This window comes from Pseudochaenichthys georgianus, chromosome 17, assembly GCF_902827115.2.
Source record: "Pseudochaenichthys georgianus chromosome 17, fPseGeo1.2, whole genome shotgun sequence".
Classification (NCBI taxonomy): Eukaryota; Metazoa; Chordata; class Actinopteri; order Perciformes; family Channichthyidae; genus Pseudochaenichthys; species Pseudochaenichthys georgianus.
Genome location: NC_047519.1, coordinates 25989478 through 26005369, shown reverse-complemented (window position 1 = coordinate 26005369; position 15892 = coordinate 25989478). Strand labels below are relative to the sequence as shown.

The window sequence follows — 15892 nt, the reverse complement described above, 5'->3', positions numbered from 1 at the left end:
ATCAGAGACAAAAGTGGCAAAATAACAAGCCCTCTTTAAAATAAGAGGCTAATTATGACAGTCAGCTAATAGATGCCTCTTCTGTAGCTTTCTAGACTTTTCTATTACATAGTACTTCTGTAGGTGATTACCTTAGATGTCTATAACAGTATATGGCCTCATTATGAACTCCAAAGTAAAAGATTGGAATACCCTATAGAATAAGAGCAGCTTTATTATATACTCACATCATTAACTTTTATAGTTTTGGTTAACTTCTGTGGAGAATTTTCTTTAGCAAAGTTAAATTCAGCTCCAGTAAAGGCTATCAAAGGTTCTTGTTAATTTTCTCCTTCCACACCAGCCTGTGTTTGGGAGTTGCCCTATCGACTGTTTCTCTCCTTCCCTAAAGGTGTGCAGCAAAAAAAATCACCTCCTACATTTGTCTCTGTGAATCAGAGAATAGAAATGCATTGGAAGTGGGAGAAGCTGTTTCGTGACTGTGATTTTTAGATGGAGCTACCTCCAGGCTTTGGAGGGGCAGAGTGCAGAGTGAGAAGTCCACCGCAGGACTCCTCTCTGGATCTCATTTTCACATAGCAGGGGCAGTATGGGGTCTGGATATCTCTGTGCAGGTGACAGTGTATTCCAATGCACCATTGTGTGAGAGAGAGAGCCAGAAAAACATGTTTTTATTTATTTATTTTTAATAGGTGTTCTAATGAAATGAATTCATAAGTTGCAGGCTGATGTGTATCAAATTGCATTAACCTAAACTATATTTTGAATGATGAGTACTGACTTTATCAAATAAAAACAAGAAAATATAATAATAATTGAATAAATTATAATAATCCAAAATAATAATATCAAAGAGAAAGAGGCATTGTTTGACAGAACCACGGAAAAAAATATTTTATTTTTTATAAAAAGTAATTATTACCTATACTAATTATTGAAATCATTAAGATCATACAATATAGCAATCTATTTCACAGTGAACTATAATCATGAAAAGAAAAAACCTCCGTCTTTAAAAAAATACATTTCATTTAAAATTCTATGCGTGCCATTGCATGTCACATATGTCAACAGTCACACAGAAAACGTATTTCTGCTTAACCATTTCTACCAGAAGGGGGACCAGTCCGTCTGCCGTAGACGGAGAGTGGCCGTCGGCGAGCTGAGGCAGAGACGCCAGGGTGAGCAAGCCGGCTTTGGGTTTAGAGTTCGACTCCGGATCCGGGACCAGCAGATCCAGCATTCCGCATCTTGCCGTGATCCCTAGGATTTTAATCATGCCTCTCTGTCTGTGTGTGAGTGCAGGCAGGCTGACAATGATTTCCTCAGTGATTACGTACAGAGCGAGTCCCTGCGGGGTAGGGGCCCCCTCTGGAGCCATCCTGATGGCTTTGGGGGCCTTGCTTCCATTTTCCATTATTATGTGGACTACCGGAGCGACAGCGCAGTCCAAGACCTTGCAGGTTTGTGATGAGGAGGGAGCTTCCATCTTCTCTCTGCTTCTTCATCCTCTTTTAAGAGCAATTTAGACGTAGACTTGGATCAGATTCCGAACCTAATTCATGATTAGCGAATTGGAGTGAGAAAGGGAACAGTCTATAATAGTTTTGTTGCTGTTAGGTGGATATGAAGTGAAAAGTGTTATTATCATTTTTCCTCCTTTTTTTTGGTTTTGTTGCAATTTTTTTTGCACTCTCACAGGAGGCGTTTTGCTGATGTCTTTCTCACGCGGATGCATTTGAGCTGAGATGCGAAAGGCAAATATTACGCTTTTATTTCTAAACGAACATGCCTACACGCGTGTGTGTTTTCCCGGAGATGGAAGCGCATGACGGGGATTACTGTATTCTCACACTTTTCCCGATACCCAGCTCAACTAAATAGAGTCGTCTATACCGATCGGGGTAATTGGATTTTATAACATCCACCTACTCATCACTAAATAACAGCAAACTCGTGTTTAGAGCGCACGGCAAGGGCTAAGTTGCATCTTTCTGTAATGGTAAAAAGGCAGCCGCGATTTTGGTCAGTGGAATTTAGAGAGACTACATCTTTAGACTATCCCGTGCACAAATTATCAGACAGAAACTGAGCAACTTCAGCGTTTTCTATAGGATGTCGCGCCGCAAGCAAGCTAAACCAAGATCACTGAAAGGTAAGTGATAAGCCTATGTTTGGTGGCTCTCAGAACATTTTATTTTAAGGTGATGACAAGTCTAGACGATCATGAACTGAACTTATCGCTCACTGAAATGAAACTGTTTTTGAAAAGAAAACGCATTTCGAAGTGTTCTTCTTCTATGTTGCGCATGAGATCGACTGCATTTACGTACATGGCACCGGGGGAATGCTGTTCGGTTACAGTTCAGACTGTATTGTAATGATAGTTAAAGTGTAAGGGCATGGCATGGATAATTTAGAGAGCAACAGTGCAGCGCGACGCTGGCAAACATCTGGATGTGTTAAAGACGCTCCTTGTCGGAACTTAAGCCGTCTGATGGAATGGGGTGCAGAATCACGTGACCCCCCTGTCTGAGAAACTAAGGAGGAAACATTTTATATGTTGGGGAAAGGGAGGGCTGTGATATGTCTGTGAACAATAGTTAAAAGAGAAATTAGTGGTTATGTTGAGTGCTAATTGGACACGTTCATTACAAAGTTGTAAACGTCTGCATTTCAGTTAAAGCTTGAGAAAAACGGAACTTTATCATTTGTATATCTCATATCAAATCTTAGTACAGCATGTCAGGATATACAGAGCAGAAAATGTGGATGTTTGTTGTTGTTTTTCTCCTTTTCTTACTTTTTCTGTCATTTTTGAAATAGTTTGACTGCTGGTAATTCGACCATGCAATTGTGGCTGAGGGTACATGTGTGTGTGAGAGGGGGGAGGGAGTGGGAAATTGAGACAGAGCAACATGCATGAACACACACATGCGCACACATATTCACACACTACTTTTCTCCGTAGCGTTTTGGTGGGGGAGCTGCTGGGGTTTGGAGGTTGAGCTCCAGTTCATCTGGCAGGCATTGTATTTTGCTCAGCAAATAATTGTCCACAATTTCACATTCCCAGCTTGTGGTCTGTGGACCTCTTTCTCTCTCCCCTTTCGTTCTCGGAAGTCTTCATCTCAAAGGAAGATTACATGGTCTGCGGTAGTACATTCATGCAGCCACCATTTTAAATCAATACCCAGGAGAGGGTGGAAATGTGAGTGGATGCACATCTCAAAATTGTCACATTCTGTTTCCACACCGGCACTGCTCTTTTCACAGTAAACAGCTCTATACATAGACTCCTTATTTTCTTAGACCAGATTGGCATTGACTGCTTTTTTTGTTAGTTCGTTAGTGTGACAATTGCTATTCTCAAAAGACGCATCACTTAGATATAATCGTCTCCTGTAAGTAGACCTTCATGCTACAAGTGTGTGTGCGTGTGAATTCAGAGGAACATCTGTCAAGATTTGTGTATATCTTTGTGAGCGAGAGAGAGGGAAAGACAGAGAAAATCAGCATGCAAATGAAGTTGGTGTGATGACATTGTTTGTTTTGTTATTGTCAGTAACATTTAAATTGGAAAAATATGCTGCACAAAACACTCCGACTTTTATGTCCTCATACCCATTTCCGAAGCGGAGCAGAAATGCAGATACGTCATAGATATTTCCCTGTTTTGGATCAGATCCAAGGAAGGCCAAACAGATGTTATTTATTGTTCTTTGTCTATCTCTTTCCTCTGGGACAGAATTACACTTATACAGATGTCCACAATAACTTTCCTTGTAATTAAAAAGAAGTTGCTTGACACTTGATTCTCCACTATTGCTTACAAAAGATGGGAGTTTTCATTCTATTTGTAAATTTAAAAACATATATATTTAGTTGATACAAAAGTGATATCTCTACATTTGTGGCAGCATTTTTTTACAGTGTTCCTCATGTGAGCCCGTGTCTGCACATATTGTATGTTTTCACAAACGGAACACAGTTGCAGAGTTCAGGTTTCACTTTTATAAGTTGTCGTCTGCTGACTAGAGGCAATGGTCAATGTGGACTGTGTTTTTCTTTGTGCGAAAAGAACACTTTGTTCTGCGGAAGGGGAACATAAAGAGTGGTGCTGATTAAAAAAAAATAGAGGGAAGGTAGAGAGCGGGCAGCGTTTTAGGGACTGGTGTGGATAGTTGAGATGTGGAGTGTATGCAGAGGAGATGAGAAAATTATGCTGTGACAGTTGGCACTCTTTTTCCCTTGTGTACCCCAACACACCCACTTCCTCCGTATTGGCTGCTTGTGGGAGTCAGAGGTTATGTTTTTGGTCCCATCGAGGAAAAGGGCAACATTACAAGTCCCGTTTCAATTAAGTCTGAGAGACAGATCCGGCTACGTTATTGCTTGGGGGAATAAATGGCACAGGACAAGACCATACATCATTCGCTTATATGCAAACACTTCACCCCAGCCACTGACATGTACTCAATCCTGAGCCTTCTACATGTCTCAACTGTAGGCACATTGTAATTTTGTTTTGATGTGCTGAGGCTTTGGGTCAGCACATTGCCTCAGTCAGTGGTGAGCAGCGAGAAAGGAGGATCTCTCTCCAAATCCTGCATGTATGTGTGTGATGACTGCCACGTTGCCTGTCCTACAGCACTTCCTGAATAATGTGAGGCTGGGTTGATATTTTCATCTGGAGCACAAATGACAGTCTTAAACCTGATGTGTTTATTGGCTGTGCAGGACGTTTCCAGATCTGTCATTCGCATATATAAATATATTTTCTGCGCCATTTACTTTAAGTATAGAGGTTGTCAGGAAATCAGCGTTGTGTCATGTACACCTTAAATATTTAATGTTTTTGAGGAGCTGCAATTTGTTGCCACATGAGTGAGTTTTGCTTGGCTAAAAACTCGAAAGGAATTTTTATTTTACACTTAGAAATATAAAATCTCTGTTTATTTATGAAATACGGGTAAGGCCTTTAAAAAAATTAAGTTAACACGATAGTCTGTTATGTTAAAATTCCTCTGCTCATACATAAATAGATTAGATGTTTTTTCCCTTTCGTATCTGGTGAATAAAACCGCTTTTTAAATATGATGCAAATAAAATGTATAAATATTTTTCCCCATAATTTGAAGGTTTTTATGTTGTATAAAATAAACAGTCTAAGTTACGCCCACAGATACACAACTGCTTTCTCTTAACTCTTTTTAAGCATAGGCCTGTGAAACTAAAAAGTGTGATGGATACTTTTAAGAGCAAATATTTCTGTCAAAGAACTACTCAAAAACTAATTTGACTCCTTATTTTAAATAAACACTCTATTGAGTTTGTTTAATGATAAATGTAATAAAGGCCTCTTGTTAATTTGAACAATTAATAAAACATGAACATGAACATATTACATCCAGCACTATTTTTTCTCCCCTATTAAAATGTCTATTAACAGTTGCGTCATTCTTAGTTTATTGGAAGCTGCAGTATTCCAGTCTGTTCACAATTAATGATCTGTGGCATAACACCCATTAACACTTTTCTAATGTGACACAAAAATATGGTTAGTATTATCATTAAGGAAATTATGATGGAGCCGTGGAAAAATCCCATTAGCACGGCTGTCAGTGCTCTTGACATGCCGCTCAGTGTGTTGGACTGGGTGTCGCGGGAGCTGGCCGATATCTCTCCTTACTCCATGGCATGTGTCTCTCTTGTTGTCATGGATTGTCTGCCACATGGAGAAACAGTTCTGATTCAGAGACGATGATTGATTTCCACCACTGCTGCTCCATTTTCCTGTATGAATAGCATTCATATGTTTTGGAAGCTATATTTGCAATAATCGCATAATGAGATTATTGATTCATGACAATTTCTTGATTGCTACTAGTTCATTTCTTTGCTCTTATGATTTGCTTATAGTACAAGGCTATATTTATAGGATGAAAAATATTATGCAACGTGATTAACATGCCCCTTTTATTGCAAATTATTTATGACACTAATCACCAGTTCAAATAATGCTCATTAAGAAAGTTATTCATGTGCAGTGTGTGTCCTCCTCCCTCCCTTCCCGGCCCTAATTGAGGAGGGTTGACCTCTTGACCTGAGCTAAATTGAGTTGTAGTCCCTGTGGCGAGCGTCTCCTTCTCGGTCAGTCAGGGCGGATTACACAGCCATTGTGTTCGGCACTGTATCGTCCAAGCTGGCTGTAACCAAGCAGATGAGTCAAGCATATCCAGGAACACACTCGGGGCTTTTTTTTATGTCGAAAAAGTGCTGCGAAATACTCACACATGCATGCATGCACACACGCAGAATTACGTGTCGATCCACAAATAAAACCACAAGAATGTACAGTAATTGTATACGCACGTACATATACACACTCTTCACTCCATTCTCCTACACAGCAGGAATTCATTTGATGGATTAGGAAAGGTCCAAGCTGCTGAGAGTTTGTCATGTTTTGCTTATTCATGTCTATTAAATCATTAGTCGAATGCAGGTGTGATGTATTACTGGCTGTGCTTGCGGAGATCAATCTGTTTTGTTTTTCTTAATTTCATATGATTTAGTTTTTTTACTTGCGTCTTGTTTTCTTTTGCTTGTTATTTTGCTCCCTTATCTGTAGAAAATGAATTCATCCCTAAAAAGGAAATGTCCTGTCTTGGGGATTGTCTATCTCTAAATAATGACAGTAACTCTACGTTTAGTTGTGTGTGGCCAGTGTGTTAATTAGTGGCCTCTTTAATGCTCTGCCACTTGTTGTGGGATTATGTCTTTGCTGCTCCGCGTTTTGAAAATCAAAGGAGCAGTGCTGAAATGCTCCCATGTGTGTTTGGTATTGTATCAACAAAACCTAGCAGCATGATTACAGTTTGTCACTGACTGAGTGATATAGTGTACCTTGTCAAACATTAATTAACTGATAGCAGTGATGCATTATCAACAATGTGGACTGAGTTATATTCACTTGAAGTCATTGTCATTAAGCAGTGAATGCAGCTTTGGAGTTTTTTTTAAATTAAAACTGTCCAGCTATTTGATTTGCACTGTGCTGATTGTTGATCAAATGTCCAGCCAGTATGAGACATCACAGGAGTCTGCCCTTACTTGACAGCTCACCCTCTATGATCGCTCCTAGGTAGCTATTAATTATCTAGAAGACAGGTGCAAATGAAAGGATTTTTTGCGCTATGGTGGAAGTTGTTTACTTTAAACGACAAAACTTTTAATAAGTTCACAGTGGTGACGAATCATCGCAAACGGCTGTAATGTTGAAGTTCTTATGGCATTGTGAAATAGAATTTTCTGCATGAACTCCCTCATCTCACCAACAGGGACGGTAATCAAAACAAAAACTCCAGCTCCCACCACCAATCTCTGATGGAACCATGGGGGATTTATTAGGACCCCCATCCCTAGCCCATTTAAATGATCCTAGATGCAAGGCGCTCAACAGTGCTGGAGAAACTCATTAAACTCTCAGGGCGTCAGTCACTAAGGCCTCCTTTAAAAAGGACAATGATTCTGTGTTGGCTAATGCAGTTCTCTATGGTGGCTCCGAGGGATATGACGCCATGCCGTCCAACTATGTCTATTCCATCACTTTTTTTAATTGATTTTGTTAATTAATTGCCAGACCCATGAAAGTTTGTTTAGCATATTTTTTGTGTACATCAATTATAATAGTTTCTAAGGGACATATTTCCATTCCGAGACATTCTCATATGCATTGAGTGAATAGTTTATTTACAATTGGTTATTTTGAATAAAAGCTTTTCATAGGAATTTCCTTGGAATTTGGTTTTGGCTGGACAAGGCCTGACATCGAAACATAGTGCCTCCGTCATTTTCAATCTTCATAAGAAACAGCTCGACACTTTCCTCTTTATTTTTCACTGAGGTTTGACACCCTGCTTGACACTGACTCTTACTCCCCTGAGGGGGCTTCTGCCACCATAGGATCCAGCCTTAATTATGCAAAGTACAGGATATTTTGTGCGATTTTAAAAGTGCGCCAGTTTCTGCTTTGGCAGTCACTGCCACACTCCCCTACTGGGAGGTCCTGTCAGACTCCCCCTTCCTCTTTGCCCAGGGAAATGAAAGGCTAGAAAGAAAAGACATAATGGAGAATGCATTTCAACTGCAGGGGTGGAACGCAGAGGCGTAAGAAGTCTTCAGTGAGACCCTCATTTTACATGGAACAGGTGGGAGACTCTTTTGTTCTCTTCCCGCTGTTAAAATCCATTTCATTTCTCGTACTTGACATGCCACAAGGAACTCTCACCAGTTCCAAAAAGACTCCAATGTAAAAGGTTCTTGCCTTTTACTAAACAGAAGTCTTGTTTTTCAAGGCCATGCTGTTGTCAAAAAGTCAAAAGTGGTTTAGTTGCCATGCGACCTAATGAGCGGATTTCAGTGCCGATCAAGCTGTCACTATTTTGTCAGCCATCCGTTAAGGAGAAAAAGCACTTTGCAGCCACTTTGGTTGTTACCACACGTAATGTGAATATATATATTTCTCGAATTTATGTTTTTTTTTTGGTATTAAGATTGGATCAGTCATCTTTTTAAGAAGGTCCATATTTATACTGGAATCTACAAATCGTGTTTTTGATACTCACCTAATTAATCCAACCTAGGCGGACTAAACAACCTTCTTACACATGCACTCATCAAGGTGTTTTTCCTTGGTCACTGTTGATGTTGGGAGGACGTTTCATGGGAGACGTTCATAATTCATCGCGTCATTACCCAGTCCAATATGTTATTTACGTGGGTGGCTGTTTGCCTTGTTGCCAAACCTCATACATATGAAAGGCTTGTGTGGATTCCCAAACCACAGGTTGAGCTGTCGAAAGCTGTTGAAATCTCTTGGAGTTTCCATACAGAAAATCTCAACAGTAAATAATTAAAAAAAAAAGAAATCTCAATGTGTCCAACTTGTTTTTCACAGTTAACTGTTTCTTTCCTTCTTTTTCTCCCCCTTCTCTTTTTCTGGCAGTAGAAGACAATGTGACAGAGGACCAGCAAAGTCCTGGGCAGACTGCCATTCCAAGCGGTAATGCTCCATTTCATATTTCATCATTTTCGGCTGGAAAGTGGATCATGTTTCTAGATCTGTGTGCGTGTCTGTCTGTCTGCACATTCTTCGTTGGGTTTAGAATGAAACTAACTATGCATTTCCTGTTTTTGAGGTTTTCATACTGTAAACGGCATGGTTGCATGTGTTTGTTTACGCGAAGGGCACAGTGGTGCAGCTCTTCTTTGTTTGTGTGTTTGCATGCAGGTGCGCTTAAAGCTGTCCTTGTGTTTTTGTTTGTTCCTGCTGTTTTTTTAGACTCTTTGTTTCCCAACCGTCTGTATGATGTAGAATAGAGCTACCCAGATGAATGTGTCCTGTCTCCACGCGTGCCATTCACAGTGGCCCTCCAGGAATGGAGCGGTAATTCAGGTCAGGCTAGCAGAAAGCCCCCTATGAATGAAGCCTGCTCCTGATGCACCACACTGTATATTTTCATTTCATTTGTCTCTGGTAAAGGTTAAGTCTCAGGCGTGGTTATTTTAAACCCGATATGGATGGTTTTGCCCAGCAGGCTGGGGACCCTGGATATTCCTAGGCTGCCACATTAGTCCAGCATTTACCCATTGCTTTCTCAGTGCTCCTGTGCAAAATGCAGGAGCATGCACCACTACAATAAGTCTGGGTTTTTCGTATGACTACAGCATTATTCTTTCAGTATTTGTTTGTGAACTCTCTGCAGACATACACTTAAATATGTATTTAGAGATGGATTTGAGATTCTTAAATTGCAGCACAAACAGAAGCAGGCCTCTTGGAGTTTCTGATCTCTGGTGCTATCCATTATACCTCGTGTTTTACCGATTCGCCCTTTGGTGTGCCAATTGATGCGATATGCCTGTCATTTCTTTTTTTAACATTTTCATTAATCTCTTTAAAAAGTAGATATCTATCTGCCATTGAGTTAATGTGTATTGATGGGTAATGGTGGGTGGTTCTGTGGAGAGAAACAGTCTCCTTTGCCACTCTAACCCCAGCCCAAGGGATGAAGGACTGGGCATAAAAGGCAGACTTGCTTCGGAGACCTCCTGTCATCCAGAGCCAAAGTAGAGCTAATGAGTGTGCCTGATTACAACGACCCCCTCAGACACACGAATCTCCCCTCTCCCCATCCCTGCACCGCCTCTATCTCCAGAGTGAGGGGAGACAGCCGCCACATGATCGATGTCTGCCTGTGGAGAAATCAGGAGGGCGCACAAATTAATTTCTCACTTTCCTCATTTGACTTCGTCTGACTGATTTATTTTTTAACCCCCGCTCAGGATGCAGCTTGTCGAATGGTCAATGTGAAAAGTGTTGTTTGTGGCCTGTACACTCTTAAGATGCTGGGAGATTTCTCTTGCTTTTTTCCAATCATTCTCCTCCAACTTTCCTAATCGTAACTAGCAGTAATTCCTCCTCCTAGTTAAACCACTACCCAAACAAGACCCTTTTAATGTCAAATTGAGAGGCAGCGGAACAGCTTACCTGCTTTTCATGCATTTGACGGACATGGCCACAGCAGCCATTAGACTCCTGACAAGCCGAGGGCTTAATCAGACATGGTGTCAAGATCAGCCTCATAAGTAGACCCCCAGTTGTGCTCTTCTGTGACTCTGCAAGTGTTCTGCAGGCCCGGCATCCTGTTTCTTATTCATGTTTGATATGTAGCAAAGGCAGAGGGGAAATACTAACAAAAGAGGCCCTCTAAAAGATAGACAGTATTATGCATAGTATAGAGGGGCAGGAACAGTGTGATATCTGAGATTTAATGAGGCAGTGCGCTTTTTTACCCAGAGAGTGTCGAGCAGGCTTAAGATCTGCAGCTTGGCTTTACCACTGCGCTGCTTGTGTGTAATTATAACCACATGCTCAGCGCTTTTTCTTCTCTCTTATATATACATCCCTTTCTTTTTTCTTTTTTTGCTCACGGCTATGTCAGATTGAGGCTGTTTTTTTTTTTTGTCAAAGTGGAGTGGACTGAGGCAAATAGAAGTGTTCGAGAGATCTGAAGGAGTGTCTGGGTGGCAAGGTGCCGTAGTGTAGGGTAGTGGTGCCGTGCCCGGCTCTGGCTGAGGCTGCCCGCAGATCAATGTACTGCAGGACTCACTACAGCCGGAAGAGGAAAGGACTCTTTCACTCCACCACTTCAGAAAATCATATTCTCTATTATTCATTTCCTTTGATGTTTTACTGCACTAATGGCATAGCAAGGCGCTCCGTTCAATATTAGCACTCCCTGTGAGAGCGCGAGTGAGACATAGAAATAGAATTAGAACATTTGGTATGTTCAAATGTTGTTTCTCATTCAACGGCTTTGATTCCCATTCCCCTTTGCATGCTCATAGCTCTTTTTGGTGTAGACATTTTAATGTTGGATGATACTGTCTGCGTACCTGTGATTATATGTGTTGCTTCCTTCAAGTTGAGCTCTCCGTGTTGTCATTGTGTGTTCCTCCACCTGTAATTGTGTAGCACCTTTCCTTTCTCTGTGCTGCTCTTATTTTTATCTCAGCATGCATTATAAAATCTTCATTATTATAATGCATATAACACGGTGTGAAATATTTGTCATCACTTTGTGCTTGTAATGAGTGAAATGACTTATGACAAATACTTCTACTAAACTACTTTCAATGCACCCTAATACTAAACAGCAATTAGTTCCTAATAGGAATCAGGGGGACATGAATCAGATAACACCGACCATATGAACACAGACTCCCCCAATGCAAATTCACGAGGATTGTTAACAATCTGGCAAGTGTCAAGTGCACAGCCACGTCGTCGGATCATGACAATCTTTAATGATGGGGGATCAGTGGATGTGACGGTCTAAGTGGATAGCCCCAAATCCCATCCACACAGAGGAGGATACACTCGGAGGAACATGTGGCATTAGAATGTAGTGTGACCTATATATGGCGGGTGCTCTGCAAAAGTTTTAGATTTTTAAATAATGAGGTGCCGGCAACCGTGTGAAGGTTATTCAATCTTAATGTCCTCCTATTTCTGACAGCCTCCCTCACTCTGATAAAGGAGCGTGCTCACCTTTGATCAGGCCCGCCAACATATGTCGACAGAAGCTGCTTGCTGGTTAAAATAAATTCTTAATTCGAACTTGGGGGTGGGTGGTTGTAGGCTGGGTTGCCGGGGAGGGGGGCTTCTTAGAATAAGGATCTCTGGGAAATGATGGGGAAATGAGGAGATGGTGAGTTGGTAATGATGTTTTTGACACCAAGGTCTGTCATTGCACAAGGAAAGACTCAGGCAAACTGTTTCTACAGGCAAGTGAGAACTCCGCCCTCAGTGCTTTCAAGCCCTACCAAAAGGTTTTTGGGTTGACTATGGGGTTAGATTGTAATACATTTCAGTTTAAAACACATGACACCCATCACATGGTGCATTCAAAAACAGATATCTCAGTACCCAACAACCACTTTGCCCCCTAGAAAATCAATATTTTATTTTCAAGCTTAATGTTTGACATAAAACCTCCAGCAATGTTAAAGCGGGTTAATGGTAAGCGTTAACTGCAAAGGTCATTATTATATTAAATTCTGGCTTTGCTGCATGGCCAGACTTTGCGCTTTACCCCTTAATTTTCCCACTTTCTTTCTTTAAATATTCCTTTACGTCCATGCTCTTCCTCCTCTCCCTGTGGTCAAGTGTCTCCTCCTATCTCAGTGTGTGGGCCAGACAGTGGGGGGACAAGTAGCTTCCCTGCTAGGGACCACGGGTCCCTGGTGGGGCTGAGGGAGCAGAGAGGAGAATATCAATTATAAGGTTATAAATATTTAAGAGCAGAAATATTCAATAATATAAGGGTGGGGGGTCCAGGGGACTCTTCAACTCCTAAGATGAAAGTTGTGGCATGATAAATGTCACTGTGCACTGTGTGTATGATGGATGGGCTTGGTCTCAGGCAGATATTACTTGGCTATAAAGATGTCAATCACCCTTCAGATATCCACATTTTATTAGTTCAAAACTAATGCAGTTTTAGTACCATAAAGATTAAAAATGTGTCCTTTCAGTCAGATCATCATCAACCATGAATAATTTCTCAGTCTGAGCTACGATCATCTTACTTCGAGCTGACCTTATCAGAATATGGATCAGCGGTCCCTCTTGTCTTTACCTGCCATACAACATTGTCAAGCTGATTTTAAGAAAATTAACAAGGACGTCAGGCATGATAAAAAAATCTCAATATGCCACACATCTTTCCCCCATATTCCATACAGTTTGTGAGTGTCAGCCATTCCGAGCATGCTGGTATTGATCTGCTGTCCAGCCTGTAGAGACTGGTAGAAGAGGATGTCCTGATCTGATGGATTACTGTATGAGGCCCAGAGGCGCAGGAACCTCAGTATTGACGTGGCTCTTTAATCCCAGGGTTGGACGTGACCTTGCTGTGTCAAGCCCCCCCTCCATGCTTATTCTGCGTCAACCCTTCCAAACATGTAGTAGTTTACACTTCCAGCGCTGCATCACTGTGGTGCACAGGAGGTCACTGGGCTCGGAGGGAGCCCTGACCCGGCTTGAATTTACTGTACAGTAAATTGCAGCTGAAACTTGTCAGATGAATTAAGAGACAAGTGAGAACGTTTATGTTTGGTTTAATTTCTCTGAAAACATTTGAAAATACCTAATATAACAGATTACAATGCTTCTGCATTCTGCACTGGTAAATGCATATTCTATTGCAGACAAAACATTAAATGCTTAAATGTAGCCATCAGTTAGTTATCCTGACAGGTCTGAGCTGTAATATTAGATAAATTAATGATTCATAAAGGCCGTTGGAAAAAAATAGAATTCTGTGGATGAATCATCATTAGTTTATATTGTGGCTTTTGGCCTCAGTCAGAAGTGTTTCCCCCCCAGAGCAGGAAAGGCCTGCATCTGTGAGGATTGGGTTGGGATTTTCATTTTCTTGAAACACCTTCTGTTCTGTTCTGTTCTGCATGGTCCCACTGGGGACCACAGTGCAGATATTTTTAGAGGGCACGTTCCGAGAGCCTCAGTCGCCAAGAGGGAAGGACAATGGAGGGTGTGATGTTACATCAATACTTGGCGCAAGTGGGGAAACTAAAAAATCCTGGGTGGCCTAGATGAGTTCTGGAACGTCTTTCCTCAAGGAATTTCACAGTTTAAGAGCACCCTACTGAAGGAAGACTTAAAATGGCCGCCCTTTGTATAGACACCCAGTTTATACGCACACCTGCGCGCATCGGTGCCACACACACCTTTTTCCTAAAGCACTGTTAACTGTGTGCCAGGCGACATAAAAACAAGCTTCCTGTTACCATTCCCCTCCGGAGTTTCAGGACGAGCTGAGAAACACTTGCATCAGTGGGGCTTAAAATGGCTGCCAGGAAAGTGCAAGGGCTTTTCTCCCCCACAAAGCCTATACCAGGGTGACATGATTGTCTGATTGTAAGTATGGCTTTTTAATCAGTCTTATTGTGAAGTGTAATGGTCACAGCAGGGGAGAAAGAGGGCTGCAGGCCATGCTGCTTATTTATAAGATGCTGTTGCAAGACCCATTTACTATGCTTCTGAGTGAAGATGTCATGGTGTGCTGTGAGTGAACAATGCAAGGTTTGATTTGTTGTCCGAATATTTCAGCATCATGTGAAGAACTTCAGATTATCTTGAAAGATGATTCCTAGTCCTGGTTCAGTCGCCCACCCCTGGCACTGCTGCAGCACAAAGCCAACAAGAGACAAAACTGCAGATGGATTGAAGAATATTGATGTGTGCGACCCGCGGCTGCCTGCAAGCAAGGCTGAATAATTTAGGGAAGTGTGTCGTGACGGCAGCCGAACACACACCAATCTCATTTTCGTGTGTCTTACTGTGCTACGCTCCATACATCCACTGTTCTGGCCTAGATGTCTGGATAATATGGCAAGGTCCGTCTCCTTTGATAGATGCTGACTGATGCAATTCAGCACTCACTGGCAGGATTTCATATTTCTTTGGTCGAGCCAAAACTGCAATCCAGGATTTATTAACTACACATATTCCCATCAGTCTAGTTTCATATACTGAAGTTTTGCTTGGGTGAAGCAGGGCAAACACAACGTAAAACCATTTCTAATAACAAAGGTGTGTGTGCATGTGTGGATTGGATTACTGTGTGTGTGTGTGTGTGTGTGTGTGTGTGTGTGTGTGTGTGTGTGTGTGTGTGTGTGTGTGAGCATCGTGCCACTGTGTGTGTGTGTGTGTGTGTGTGTGTGTGTGTGGTGTGTGTGTGTGTGTGTGTGTGTGTGTGTGTGTGTGTGTGTGTGTGTGTGTGTGTGTGTGTATATATCTCACCCTCACCTGCCCAACACTTCTGTTATAGTATGAGTGGTTGAGTTACAGCAGCCCAAATTGAACCTGCATTTTTATTACAGCTTTTATTATTGTTTTTATTAAATCCAGAGTCTAGAAATCAATTTTATTGTCACCCAGAGGAAGCTGTAGTACCTCACTGTGTGGGTCACCCCTCTGACTGTGGTGCTCATTTCCTGTGTCTCCGCAGATCCAGAGTGCGCCCTCGAGAGGGCGGCGGAGGATGGTGAGACCGGGCGTCTGAGGAAGAGGTTGCTCTCTCCAGAGGAAGGAGAAGAGGGAGAGGAGGACGACGACGAGGAGCCCGCACTGCACAGCTGCGACAGCTGCCGGCAGGTGTTCGAGTCGCTGAGCGATCTCACCGAACACAAGATTAATCAATGCCAGCTGACAGGTAAACAACGTTCAGCCCACCGAGCCTCCCCTCCACTCTGCCACTCAGCTCTTCTCCCACTCCCACTCTCACTCTATGCCTTCACC

General features: G+C 41.9%; 1 protein-coding gene across 7 annotated transcripts in view; it reads left to right on the top strand.

The window, feature by feature from the left end:
- Window positions 1–1312: 1312 nt before the first annotated feature.
- LOC117461869 (zinc finger protein 521-like) overlaps window positions 1313–15892 on the top strand; it is an 87949-nt gene continuing 73369 nt past the window's right edge. For 3 of the 7 annotated variants that reach the window (XM_071206454.1, XM_034103858.2, XM_071206452.1), the window contains exons 1-3: window positions 1470–2155; window positions 9011–9067; window positions 15603–15806. In XM_071206454.1, the coding sequence (XP_071062555.1) occupies window positions 2116–2155; window positions 9011–9067; window positions 15603–15806 (301 nt within the window). In that variant the 5' untranslated portion in view covers window positions 1470–2115. The other 4 variants (XM_071206457.1, XM_071206456.1, XM_071206453.1 and 1 more) reach the window with 4 other exon arrangements.